Source organism: Quercus lobata, chromosome 8 (assembly GCF_001633185.2).
Source record: "Quercus lobata isolate SW786 chromosome 8, ValleyOak3.0 Primary Assembly, whole genome shotgun sequence".
In the NCBI taxonomy this organism is placed as follows: domain Eukaryota; kingdom Viridiplantae; phylum Streptophyta; class Magnoliopsida; order Fagales; family Fagaceae; genus Quercus; species Quercus lobata.
The window spans coordinates 13,717,177-13,732,083 of NC_044911.1; the positions used below are offsets into that span (position 1 = coordinate 13,717,177).

Genomic DNA, 14,907 nt, shown 5'->3' on the forward strand with positions numbered 1-14,907 from the left:
CTAGTATAAAATAAGGAAATAAGTAAATCTGAAGGAGAGTCCCATCTCAACTCCGAAAAAGAAAGACTACATGGGGGAAAACATCTCAACAACACCGGACTTCACTGAAGAAAGTCCGTCGTTGGGTAGCCGGGATAAGGCCTCAATGATCCTCGGATCGACTCCGAGGAGTCCCATCCCATAGGGTGCGACGCCTTAGGGCTTAAATGTTCAAGCCCAACTTCTTTTTTCTACATGAATTCCTCTAAAACCATGACCGGGCATCGTCCCTTGACCAGCGGCTAGCTTTTCAAGCCCACTCTCTACAAATCATATTGTGAGGGACCTTTATTGTGTGAGCCCAAAAATGTTAATGGGCCGCAAAGGGAATCGTGTCCTTACAGTAATAATAACTTGTAAAATAGCTAACTAATTTTAATAAATAAAAAATTACTTTATGTTATATGAGCTTGTTCGAAAGGTTTGAACGAGAGGCTACGCTCTGTGGATTTGTAAGATTTTCTATTGAGTTTGTGTTGGGTTGTGTGAAAGGAATGGGGGGTGGGGCTGCTTTTATAGGTGGGATTGCCAATTACATTAAGGAATTGTTGAACGGAATGTGTTTGGAAAAAAAAAACACCTAATATAAATTGAATAAATTTAAAAATTAGAGGTCTCAATTAAATAAAAATGAAGTTAGAGAATTAAAATGAATTTTCAGTCAAGGAATGGTGCAATTTGCATTTTATCCTTGAAAAAATTTAAGGTTTCATTTTCTCTTATAATGTAGTTAAGAGTTAAGACTGCAATTTTATATTAGGTGTTTTTTTTTTTTTTTTTATAGTAATTTTCCTAAAACAAAAATTTTATAACATTGACAAACAACAGTTTTCATAGATTATAACTATGATTTTAAAAATTGCATTTTCAAAAAACACATTCTAAAATTGTAGTTTAAAAAAAATGCTCATTTTCAAACAATTAAGAGTGTGGTGCAGCAAAAGAAAGCCCTGAAAAGACCGATTACTTTGAACCAAGTGCCATGGGTTTGAGTATTGAGCACTGACCCATGCTTCAAAATGCATGCTTTGTTGTGTGCTAGTAATGCCCATTGGCTTATCAAAAAACCTAAGGAGAAATGTAACATGACAGGATGTTGACTACTAGTCTGCTTTTTTATTTTCTCCAAAAAAGAAAAATAAAAAGCCGGACGCAGCCAAGTGTCGAGACTCTTAACAGAAAATTGTAGCCAGAACCTAAATTGTGGGCTGGGCTTATTAACTGAGCATGGGTCTAAAATTAGGCCCAAAAATTGGACCAAATTGCCCCTTTATTATTGTCGACTTGTCGTTCCTTCTTTTTTATTTTTTTATTATTAATTTTTTTTATAACTATTAAATTGGGTTGGGCCTTGGCCTTAATGGGTCTCTTTGTACCCGTGAGACTTCGAAAATCTCAGTCTCAGGTACTGGGAGACAACCAGTCAGAACGGCAAATTCACGGGAGAGACGGCGGTGGCGTGCGAGGCAGTCCGGCGAAGTTTTGCAAACAGCCTCGCGGCAAGCCTCTGCCCAAATGGCGATTTAGTTATTGCATGGTTAGTTACAAAAAAGGAAGTGAATGGATTTAGTACTTCGCAGCTTGTTCCTATATAAGAATTTCAAATGTTCATGAAAATAGTTGTATATTTGCAAGGAATTTGCATCTAAATTAAATATATGAAACCAGATGTACTTGAATTTGGACATGCAGAGTGTGTGAGTGAGGTTCTTTTATGCTCTAGTGAAAGATTAATTCATTTTTATTTTTTATTTCAAAATTTCAAAATTGATTACAATATAGCTATTTGATTGGAAATTTTTAACTCAATATTTTATTTTGTCTTTGACAGTTTCACATTGAGTAGACAATATGTATATAGATTTGTTGTTTCAAAGTGAGAGCTACATGGGCTGGGCTTGACAAGTTAGAGGGTGAGGGAGATTCTAGGTGTGGGATGTTGAGGATGCAAATAATGTCCGTGACCAGGTTTCATTCTGCAAATGCTACCAAAACCAATTGCATCAAAGAGATATCAAGACAATTTTGTTCTGATGGGTCCCTTTCTGTAGGTAGAATAGAAACATTGATAATGGGTTAGTCACTCCTTGCAATGGGAGCATCCCAAACTGCCATGATCCAGTGAGTGACAGTTTTTTGCCTACTTCTGTTTGGTTTCAATCCTTGTGATCTCAATCTTATGTTCTTGTCCTAAAGTTTATGGGTCCATGATGGCTTGCTTATGGGTACATGATTTTCTTGAGTTTTGTTTTTAATTCTCATTGAATCCACATATATATGCCTTCCCCTTTATCTTTGTAATCTCTGTGTTTGCAAGCTTGACTAGAGGTCATACACTTCTACTTTGCTTGTGCTACTTTACCTTGGTGAATGAATTATATTGCATAATGGAAGCTGTGTGACAAATTTTGTTATGGTTAACCTATCATATGAATCATTGAGTCCATTTCGAGGCATGTATTACCTTCTACTAAACTCGGTAGCAACCTTATTTTTTTTCTCCCTTCAGTGAGTGAACATGTTAGCAACTTTGTCTTTGGCATAGATGATGAATTGATTTCTTACCTTTGTCACTCCATTTTTGATCTTCAATGAACACAGTAGCAACTTAGTCTATGGTAGATCATGCTGTTGTGTTATTTACTAGAGAAGTTATTTTATGAACTAATACTGGCATGAACCCTTTTGATATCTCAATTTTTTCCCCTAGGTTTCTTATTGTTTTCTTGTGTTTAGCTGGTCATTTTCAAAGATATTTTAAGCAAAGTTGTTATTGCCCAGTTCAGGACATTCACGAGTCCTATTTATGCATTATGCTTTGATCCTAGTGGCACAACATAAATGTTTTCAAAATAATGCTTGGAAAATCTCATAAACTCCTTTGCATCTCATACTGGTACATCTTATGTACATATTTACAGGCTACAGTGTGGTTTTACAAATGTAGTGTTAAATAATTCTTTCACGGTTCCTTCCTGAATATGTCGTTGTTATTGTCAAGTGCTTATATGTTTTTTGGGTTTTTTTAGGTCATAGAGGATATCAATTTCAGTGACAAGAGCAACTGGATTATGATTAACTCATTAAGGGGGACACAATTTTTTTGCTATCAGAGGATCAGTAAACTTCCAGTCTGCTGATGCTCTAGTTTTACCACCAAAAATGGCAATTTGGGTGTTATGGCTAAGCCTGCGGTTAGTTGGTCACCTACTCATAAATCAACAGAATAAGGAATGGAACTAATGGATGGAAAAGCACTGTAAGTGGTGCTGCAGCAGCTGCAACTGGTAGGATGAGTTCCATTTCTGGGGCTATTGCTTCATCTTCCACAATTGCAGAGGCAATGCTTTAATTGTGGATTGCAGCTCTTCAAAGGCAAATTAGTCTCTTTTGGTTTTTCCTCCTCCTAGTTGTATGGTAGAATATGCATTGCGAACATCAACTTGTCTAGATCCGACACCTGTTGTGTCTGGATTAAGCACTGCGCATGATTCAGCTCCAGAATGTGATGCAAGATTGGTTGCTGTGGCTATCCAAAAGTAAAATATATGTCAGAAACAAAACTGAAGAGAGACAGAGAAGATCTTGACATATATGGTGAGATTGGGAATTCAGACAGCAAAAAAATATATCCTGAATGATTGAAGAAAGGAAATAACATCCATCCTGAAGCTGGGGTTGCATTCATGAAAGCAAGAATCAGTCCTCAGGAGAAACATCATTTCTATATATCAGAAGCTGAACTGCAGATGCATCAGCCTTGGACCTCATTGTGGGCAAAACATGAGGTATTTGTGTCCATTGGAATGGAATATTGTGCTTGTTCAATCATGCATACATTTTGTTTGATGTCTAACATATCCCTTGTTCTTGTAAATTTGCTTGCGAGATATACTTTCAATCGATGATGGTGGAAGGCTCCAAAATTAATGAATAAAATTCTTCCGACTGAGAAATTGAACTTGAAAGGATCCCAACTTGCATGATTGAAGCAAGGTCAAAAGACTTGGTTCCAGGTTGTGACTATCTTCAAACCCCCAAAATCCAACAAACAAGGTTCACTAGGTTTTTTGTCTATTTATTTTACATATTCTGGGTTGTGGCTGTTTCTTATATATAACATTGCTTTCCCATTATGTTTTGGATGCATGGGCACTTGATTCTTTACATTATCATACTAAAAGGACTTTATCTTAGATAAAGCTGACATATAATAATTATATGTCTTGTTTAGTGTGCCAATGAGCTCTAGCTTATACAGCACCTCCTCCTCATATGAATGGGATAGAGGGTGAGGTTGTGGGTTTAAGATCTACTAAGTGGGTGTGCAACTTACCAATAGAATAAAAATCATATGATTTGCATAAATGTGCACCCGTAATGTCTTCTGCTTTTGATCACTTTGTAAATTATCTTTTTTGTTCACAACAATGAGGGTTGTACTGACATTTTTGAGTACCATTTCTTGTGTCATATGGAAACCCAGCTTTAGATTGCAATACCAATGAGCTTCAGCATCAAAGGTCTGAGCTGTCTGAAACAGCAGGCTTTCATGTAGGAGCAGCTCTGGCTTGCTTGACTCTATGACTGACAGTGCTGCTACAGTGGCAGAATTTCACAATGTTAGCAAAGAAACTGAATGTAGTGGTCCTCAGATGGTAGTAGGAACCAAGGGCTTTGTAAATATTAGTGACAGCCCAAAAACAAAGATTCGCTTGAGATTGTAAATAATCAAGAGAGCTTAAGAATGGAGGCTCAACTCAAGTTTGTATTTAGTAACAAAGACGGCTTGAAAATGGAAACTCATTTTAAAGATGAAGGTGGTGAGTTAGATTGGAGGTATGTTCCTTGTCTGGTTTAAATGGTTGGTTGGACATGAAAAATGAAGTTACTAAGCTTATTAGTATTAAATATTGATTGGTTTTCGATCTGGTAAAGATGAAATTCATTCTACCTTGTTTGGATTTCATTTTAGTCACATTTTAATTAATTTCCCTATTTCTTGCTGGTAGTTTTGAGTTACACCTTGTCCCTTTTCTCTTAACAGTGTATATGATGGGTGGAAAATTTGAGAATAGTGATGCAAAACTGTGGATGCTATGTATTTGGGATTTCATCTACTCAACTTTGTAAATAACAATCTATATATTTTCTCAATAACTAGTTTTAAATACGTACATAATAGCATCTTGTATAATCTCTTTCTCACTGTTTCTTTATTCTTTTAATTCAAATATATTCTGCTACCACTCTTTTTACATTTTATCAAAGATGAAATGCTTGACCAATCTCATGTGTGGGTTCTTATCTTCTTTATGCAACAGTTTGTTTAACTGGATTTCTTCCTGTTCTATCATAGATTTCCTAGATTCTCTAACCAGTTGATCTTTTCAATTGTGGACTGAAATGTGCTTACAAGTTTTACTCTTTGGCTTTCTGCAACATCCTTTAATGAGTTATAGGGGAAAAGGGTTGATGGTTTTGTGGATTCAGGAAAGTTTTTCTTAAAATTTTCAACAATGCTATGAGACAGTAAATATTCAAACATGTTTGAAGGTATATCTGTTTGTACCCAAGCATCAGTGCTGTATATTCAGGGAAAATGGTTTTTATTTTCTGAAGTAGGAGATGTGATAAAGAATTGTCATTTACATGTTAACAACATAGTAATGAGATGAGGATGATATTGCATGGTTTAAAAATATCTTATTCTGCAAAGGTTCTAATATAAATGGCATTTTAATCTAATCAGTTGATAAGCTGATTTCAATGAATATAATACTTATTAATGAACCTGTGGAACTACAACTATGAGTCAACCTTTTTTTCTTTTTAATATAAATGGCATTTTAAACTAATTAGACCTTGTGTGCATTTGGGCATGTGGTAGTTTTCGGTAGCTTAGTTGCATACTGTAGTTTTTGGTAGCTTATCCGCTTGGTATTTTTCAAAACTTAGAGTTTTTTTGTAGCCTTTATGCTAAATATATGACAAAAATTTGAAATGTTAGCTTATTTTCAAAATAATAAAAAAAAAATTTTCTTAAATTGAAAGAAAAAGCAAAAAAATTTGCCAAAACAGACCATCATCTTTCACTAGGAAAGTTGTCCAGGCCTGTAATCTTGTACTGCTTATTTGTATAAACAAATTGATAGTTTGGTCATGCATTTCTTGTACTATGCAGGTGAAAGACACCAGCTTAAAAGCTCTCTTTTTTTTGGGTGCTATGCATTATGTAGTGGTGTTCTGTATTTGCTGAAGATCACCTGAAGATCACCTAATTCCAGGAAATTAGGAGCACTTCTATTTAGATTCAAGTTGTAATTTATGTTCAGTCAGCAAAGAGCTGGAAGGCACAGACTACACAGTTGCATGTACAAGAAAGTTATATTGCTCCAAAAGCATAACATAAATACCGGAAAAGATAGAAATTTTTGGGGAAGATTATTAATAAATTGCCTATTCGAATCATTTTAAGCTTGAAATCAAAGAGATGAGCTGATATATAACTTGCAGAAGAAGATAAATGTTTTTCTTTCCCTAATGGATCTTTAAAAAAGAAGAAATCATGATTGAGGAGAGTAAAAAGAGTGGTGCTCAAGATCTGATTGGAGTAGGGCTGCCTAGAAGGGAACCCGAAATTGTTTTACTACTTACCATAATTCTGAATATCTACCAACATTTTAATTTTTAATAAGTATAAATATATCCATTTAAACAAGAAATTAAAATATATTAACATAATTTCAATATAATTTCTTCAACTTCATGCTTACATGACATCTATGGGCACACCAGTAAAAAAAAAAATCCATTTATGAAAGATATAGATACAAACTTCAAACTCTATAAATCTCTCACAATTTCAAACCCAACATGGGTAACTCAAAACTCTTTCAATCTTAACTCACAAACATGACACTCAATTAATACAAATTTCCAATAATGGTGTACTCACTCTAATAATGAACATACTCTCAAACTTGAATTAAAAAAAAAAAAAAACCTGATCGGTTCTTTCACACTACAAAAATGAACAAACTCTTAACTCACTCAATTTTCAAACACAATCAAAAGGGCCACTTTGGGCCAAAGCCCATACTTGACCGAAGCCACCCTACTGATAAGGATTGAAAAAAGGCAGCAAACTTGATTTTGTTTGGTCGCCATCCCACTCCAAAGCATCCCACCACTCTGATTCTCCTATTATTTCTTCAAGGGTACCTGCATTTTGGTTAGTAAAAGGCAGCCTTCTGAGACCTTTGCACCCCCACACTTCAACCTGCTCCAGACACGGCCATGTCTCCTCGTTTCTGCAAAGAGTCTCCAATTTCGGAAGGTTCATCAATTGCAGTATCCGTAGTTTTGGAACCATAGGATTTGGAGATATGCTCTGCCCTGATTCATTTTTAAAGAGCTCCTTTAAGTTCTTACAATTCCATACCTTGATTACTTCTAGGTTTGGCAGAGTCTGAATGAAGTCACCACAGGAGAAAACATATTTCATCTCAGAACAGAATTGCACTTCTATTGATTTTAGGCTATGAACTCTCACCCCAAGATGACCAGCTAGCTCTGAAAAGCTATTTAGGTTTTCCATACTAAAGAGATGAAGTTCCTCCAGGTTTGGTAGTAGGTCACAGCGGGCAGCACATCCTCCTCCCCGCACTAAACTGGTTGGACAATTTTCAATAAAGAGTGACTTTAAACCAGCAAAGCTGGCATCACTTTTAATGAAGTCTTCAAGCATTTCATCCAGTCCTGTACATTCACTTAATTGCAAAGAACTTGTATTACCCCAGAACCACCCAATCCATTCTTTCAAGAGAGAAAGATCAAGATTCCCGATTACAAACCTTGTTTCATCAATTCTAATCAGGCCCCTCCTTCCTGGCGATTGGTAAAAAAAAAGTTCAAGATGACTCATTCTATTCATCCAGGAAAGATCTTCGGATTTTTCCCATGGGATCCCATTCAATGAGATGATTAAGTAATGTAATCGATTAAAGGATGATTTGAGCTCTTCAAAAGTTGCCTGTCCGTCTTCCTCTCCCTTCAAACGGAAACGAAAGCCACTATTCAGCATAGATAGACTTTCTAAACAAGACAACTTGGATATAATTCCAGGTTGAATGCTTTTCAGTTTTTCAGTCTCATCTAAGTTTAAAACCCTTAGCTCACTCAGGTTTTCAATCCATCTTGGCAAATTTGCGATACACGTGCCATGAAGATCAAGTTCTCGAAGTTTAGTAAGCGTTCCCAGTGAGGGTAGTTCTTCAAGATTACTGCAATGGCGAAGACGAAGAACACGGAGATCTCTAAGTTGAAGTAGAGAATGAGGCAACGACCGGATGCTGTTTCCACTGAGATTCAATACCTTGAGTGCTTCAAATCCTTGCAGGAATTTCTCAGGAACCGTGTCAAGGGCATCATTGTCTTGGAGTAGCAGAACCGAGGCCTTTGAACATTGTATCATGCGATCAGGTAGCCTTGTTATGTTGTTACCCATGAAAGAAACTCTATTGAGAGAATTTGAATTTGAAAACTCTCCAACGGGAATCTCCCTCAACCCAATCCCCGAACGAACAAGGGATTTACACCCATCCTCAGACGATGATGAAATCCATTTAGCAACATCCCGAACAACGTCATGCATCTTCACAGTAATCCCATAGGGACCATCTTCCAACAAACAAGAGTCCTTCAGATTTTCAATCAAAGAAATGCCTTCGTCCATATCCCCCCAATTCTGTCCTTCACCTATCAAACCTTCTGCCCGCCAGTCTCGTACTAATTCACTTATTAAAATTGGGAAGTCCTCGGGAAATAGACAGCAATATAAGAAACAAGATTTTATGTTGTTACCTTGTAATGAGTCGTAACTCAACTTCAACGGCTTATAGACCTCAGCCTCAATTCCTTCTATAGAAGGCACCGATCTTTTCAACTCCTTTAATGCATGCTTCCACAACTCGACTTTTGTCTTTTTTCTCATGGCAGCTCCCACAATGATGATGGCTAGTGGTAATCTGCAACATTCTTTTACAATTGCTTCTGCTAATGGTTTAATATCTTCTAGATGAGCCACATCCCCTGCCTTTTGACAGAACAATTGCCAAGCTTCAACATCATTTAAACCTTCTATTTTGATTTCAAGGTTGGTTGTCATAGTCCTACAGACTTCCTTACGTCGAGAAGTCAATATGATCTTACAGCCTTTATGAACTTCAGGCCTTGGGACACCCAAAGCGTCTAAATCAATTTTCGTCCAAACATCATCTAGAATGAGTAGAAATTTTTCCTCCTTCTTAAGCCTTTCATAAATCCGAATAGCTTTTCTTTGCTCGCTTTCTTCCATTACTTTCTCCAATTTCAATCTCTCAACTATCTGTGTCTGGATATTTTTAATGACCAAATTCTTGGAAACGGTGACCCAAATGACGATGCCAAAAGGCTGCGTAGAATCATCCACGAGCTTATTGTTCAAGTTCTTCACCAGAGTAGTCTTGCCAACTCCTCCGAGTCCCCAAATGCCAATCACTTGGACTCCATCAGCAGACAATGCCCTCATAGTCTCGTCTAATTTTTTTAATGCAGTTGTTTGACCTTGAATTGAAGGTCCAGGAATACACTCCACTGCTCTGGGAACTCTAGTACGACAAGCCACACCAGAGTCAAAATTTCCAGCTTCAAGAAGCCTGTTGATCTCATTCAGAGTTTCTTCCACCTCCCTGCTCACTCTATACCGCTTTCTGCAATTTAAGAAACATCGAGAAGGCTTTTTGTTGTCGACCATTTGTCCTTGAATTGCATTGACTCTAGGCTGAAGCCTTTCCACGTCTTCAAGCCAAGTTACGACTTGATCTCTGATTTCGTTTCCTTCTTTCTCCTCTTTTTCCGTTTCACGTTTGACTTCTTTTATACGATCCGTAAGGCTTTTCATCTTCTCCTTAACAGCAGCAAGATTTGAATGCAAATTAACAGTGGTGTTGGCCTTAGAACAGACACAACTACAGAGAAGCCCGCTAGTTGTTGCCGCTAGTGCACCGACAATGGCACCCACCGCTTCCATGCTGGAAATTTTTCTATGGAAGATGCCTGAAGCTTAAAATAACTGACAGCCAAAGAATGAAAGAACCTCAGAAAATACAATGATGTAAATAAACAGAATGAAAAGACACACAAAGACTGAGAGGGTGTTTGGATTGGAAGTATCTCAAAACTCATAACACATCACCCAAAACACATAACTCAAAAACATCACTCATTTTTCAAAACTCTATCTCACTCAAAACTGGGGTGTTGGCCAACCGAAACCGAAATTTTCGGTTTGTGAAATTCTCAATCGAAACCGACTGAAGTAATTGGAAATCAATCGGTTTCGGTTGGATTTTGGTTTCGGTGGGTTTTTTCGGTTTCCTTAGCAAAAATATTAAATAGTAAATCAATTTAGAGACAATTTCAGAGGATAGTATTTGTTATGATTAGCCAAGACCAAATCTTTTACAATATCTTCGTCATCTAACACAAACTACAGACAAAACCCAATTCATAACTACATAAAAATTGCACAACTTCTCAATTCCCCACAAAAAATAACACCGTTCATATAAATCAAAATCAATAAAGGCAAAAAAATCAATCTCATATTGACCCACAAGGCTAATGTTTGACAATTTTTCTCAAGCTAATAAAAATTCATACTTTTTTCTCTATCTAGAAGTCAAAACAAATTCTTCTTTTATAATTTAGGAGAGAGACCAAACAAAAATTCCAACAGATCAAACAGCTAGTAATTTCAATAGATAAAAGATCGACCATCAATAGCAAAAGATTACTACAGGAAACCATAAAGGTCAGAGAGAGGATCTGAAAATACCTTGAGATTAAGAGAGAGAGAGAGGCTTTCGAAAGATCTGAACTTGTTCGAAAGGTTTGAACGAGAGGCTACGCTGTGTGGATTTGTGAGAATTTCTATTAGGTTTGTGTTGGGTTGTGTTAAAGGGATGGGGGCGGGGGCTGATTTTATAGGTGGGATTGCCAATTACATTAAGCAATTGTTGAACGGTTCAGCCATCAGCACTGTGCCACGTGGTAGTCCTATTTACACGCCAAGATTGACTTCCTTCTCGAATCCTCCGCCCTCTGATTTCTATTAAGTTTAATTAGATATCTAATTAGTAATTGGTTTAATTATGGTTACTTAATCTAATGATAAAATGAAAATTGAAAACATTGAAAAGTAAAGGCCGGATCATTTTTATAAAAGAAAGGCCCAAATGTTTAAAAAAAAAATGAAAAGGCCAAATATGTATAGGAGGCTCAAATATTTATAAATTTTATATTATATATAAAATATATTATAATATGATTCGGTTCGGTGCATTCAAACTTGCCACCGAAAACCGAACCGAATATTTTGGATTTTAAAAATTCAAAACCGAACCGAAAATTTGGCAACAATTTAGTCAGTTTCAGCTAGTTTGTTCGGTTCGTCAGTTTTTTGTACACCCCTACTCAAAACCCAAAATTGAAAAAAAAAAATTGGCTCCAATATCTCAAAATCGTGCCCCACATCTCATTACACAATTTTTTTTCACTTTTTGGTGGAGCCCACAACCTGCACAGGTTAGAAGGTTGGTTTTCTCTCGCGCATGTCCTCTTCTCTCTCCTTTCACCTAAAACACTGTTTTGTTTTCCTATCTCTACAGACACACACACACATCGAATGTAAGGGAAAGGTTTGTGGTTTTTCCTTTTCCTTTTCCTTTTTCTTTTCTATACTTCTACCTCCATATCCTGAAGGCCCATCGCCTGCAAACAACATTACTGAAATATCAACATTTTCAAAAATGTCACCAAAACTATTTTATAAACTCATCAAATACATAAATAAAGAGGCCTTAATTGCTTTAATAGTGATATCTTCACATACACAAGTCATCTTTTATTCATGTGAAAATACTGCGAGAAATATTTAATACACAAGTCATCTTTTATTCTTTTCTAAGTAATTTGAGATTGGTGCCATCTACAATGAAGGGCTGCTTTGCTTGACTCTACGACTAACTTGCTACGGCTTTTGCTGCTGTGGCAGAGTTTGAACAATAGCAGTGAAGAAACTGAACCCAATGGTCCTCAGATGCTTGTAGAAACCAAGGGATTTGTAAGTCCAATTCAAAAATCATTCTTTCTTTGCTCAGAAATTACACTTAATAATTCCAAATTCCTAAAACACAAAATGGGACTGTCACTCTCAAATAATGAATAAACTCTCGAACTTGTTGTTTCCCTGACACACTCACGAGCCATCTTTCATTTTTCACACAATCACAAGGGCTATTTTGGGCTACATCCCCTGTATTTAACCAAAACCGAAACTACCAAATCCCTATCAATCAGACACAGTTGGATAGAAATAAGGCAGCAGACTCGATTTGGTTTTGTCATCATCCCACTTCAACCTGCTCTAGACGTGGCCATGTCTCTGAATATTTGCAAAGAGTTCGTAAACTGGGAAGATCCTTCAACTCCTATATCCTTAGGTTTGGAACAACAGGATCTAGAGCCATATTTTTCACTGAATCATAATTAAAGAGCTCTTTTAAATTGTAACTGTTGCTTACCTTAATTACCTCTACATTTGGCAGGTTCTGAATGAAGTCACCACAAGACAGAAGATATTTTAGGCTAGAACAACATCGCACTGCAATTAATTTTAGTCTAAGAAATCTCAGACCAAGATGTCCAACTAGTCCTGAAATGCTTTCTAATTCATTTAGATCGTGGAGAGTAAGTTCCTCCAAATTTGGTAGTAGGTCAAACTGGGCAGCCAATCCTCCATCTCGCCATAAACTTTGACTGGTACATGTTGTAATGGTAAGTGACTTTAAACCACCAAAGCAGCCAACGTTACAGATGAGTAAATCTTCAAGCCTATGTTTTAGTTGCGAACAACGACTTAAAACCAAAGAACTTGCAATACCCCATAATTGGCCAATGGATTCTTGTAAGAGATCAAGACCACCAATAGTCAATCTTTTGTAATGTTTATTTTGTTGGGCTTTGTGGAGCCTAGTTTTGTTTGCCATCGGGAAAAAAAAATTTGGCCCGTTTATCCCATTGTGAAACCGCATTTTGTAATTAGGGTTTTTTAGTGTGGTGTGGTTGCCGTGTTTGATATAGAGAAAAAATATTGTAGCCGCAAGTTGTACTCTGTATTCTTCCCTTTCCTTTCCTTTTCTATACTTCTACCTCCATATCCTGAAGGCCCATCGCCTGCAAACAACATTACTGAAATATCAACATTTTCACAAATGTCACCAAAACTATTTTATAAACTCATCAAATACATAAATAAAGAGGCCTTAATTGCTTTAATAGTGATATCTTCACATACACAAGTCATCTTTTATTCATGTGAAAATACTGCGAAAAATATTTAATACACAAGTCATCTTTTATTCTTTTCTAAGTAATTTGAGATTGGTGCCATCTACAATGAAGGTTCTCATAACTGTTCCAGTACACTAAAGCTCTACTACCCAACTCCTATTTTGTCAAACCAAATCTTTTCTTTATTATGAGTAGTATTCATGTGTGATGCACAAATTGATGAAGATTTATATATAAGTTAAAATATATATATATATATATATATATATATATATATATAAGTAAAACTGAATTACTAAATATAAATAGTAATAATAACTTGTAAAATAGCTAATTAATTTCAATAAATAAAAAATTACTTTATGTTATATGAGCTTCTTCGAAAGGGATTGAGATCCCGTGCAATACCTAGGGTATTGCACGGCGTGCAATAGTTTCAATCCCAATCGTTTATTTAATCCAACGCATAAAAAATTGACAGCTAATAAGGACAGCTCATCAATCCGCGTGACACCCACCTTCTGCCGTTTCCTTGCTCTTTTCTCTTTGCCTTCCAGCTACCAAAAAAGCAAAAAACTCTCTCCTTCTTCAAATCTTTCTCTACCCAAAATTCAAAAACTCTCTCACACCATTGCTGAATCTGCATGGCCACAGCTAGCAGCCACCGCATCCCACACCTCCACCACCGGCGGTAGTTCCGGTACGTTCTTGTCTCTCTCCTTCGGCCGCTAAAGGTGCTATCGCCGGTGCCACCACCACTGGTGGTCGCCGGGTCCTCCTCCCTTTCTCCTTATTGTCTTTTCTCTTTTATTTTTCTTTTTGTTTCTCTTTTTATTTGCCTTTTAGAAGTGACTGAATAGTTTTGTTTAGTGACTGGGTCTCCTTTTTTAGTATAAAGCTTGATGATCTGCTTAAGTTTGAAAAATTGGGGCTTTTAGGTGTAGCCGATGTGTTTTGATTAAGTGCCTGCGTGTAGTTGTTGTCTGGTGTTGCCTTTGACATTAGTCCAGAAATTGTGTTGCTTGGTCATGAACTCATGATGTATGCTAAAAATCATTATGAAATTTCTCCTTTTTTTTTTTCCTAATTTTTTTTTTAGGTATCTGTTCCTTTTCTAAATTTGGATTGAATGGGTATTTTGCTGGTGGATGATATATTTTGTTTCTTGTAGTTCATTTTAAAGATATAAACTATGGCTCTTGATAGGTAATGAGGTACAATGTTTGTGAGCTTAGAATAATGATTCTTGATTTGTTCATAGCTTGGACATTTGACAAATTATGCTTTATTTAGAACACTGCTCGGTCCAGTTACATATTATCTCTGGTATTAGGAATCTACTTGAGGATATATATATATATATATATATACACACACACACACACATTTTACCTCCTCTTTCTTTACTTACTACCTTGTGCCTTAAGACTCAAAACTATATTATTGCTCGACATTGGTTGTTATTGCACCTGA

The 14,907-nt window shown here is 36.4% G+C and overlaps 1 protein-coding gene and 1 pseudogene across 1 annotated transcript; one reads left to right on the forward strand and one right to left on the reverse strand.

Moving 5' to 3' along the window:
* The first annotated feature begins 1,399 nt into the window (after positions 1 to 1,399).
* LOC115956431 lies at positions 1,400 to 5,171 on the forward strand (annotated as a pseudogene).
* A 1,675-nt stretch (positions 5,172 to 6,846) lies between these two features.
* LOC115955282 (disease resistance protein At4g27190-like) lies at positions 6,847 to 11,038 on the reverse strand. The gene is made up of 2 exons (XM_031073363.1): positions 10,919 to 11,038; positions 6,847 to 10,153 (listed from the first exon to the last, which is right to left on the reverse strand). The coding sequence occupies exon 2, from the start codon at positions 10,109 to 10,111 to the stop codon at positions 7,157 to 7,159; it is 2,955 nt and encodes a 984-aa protein (XP_030929223.1). The 5' UTR covers positions 10,112 to 10,153; positions 10,919 to 11,038; the 3' UTR covers positions 6,847 to 7,156.
* Positions 11,039 to 14,907: the final 3,869 nt, after the last annotated feature.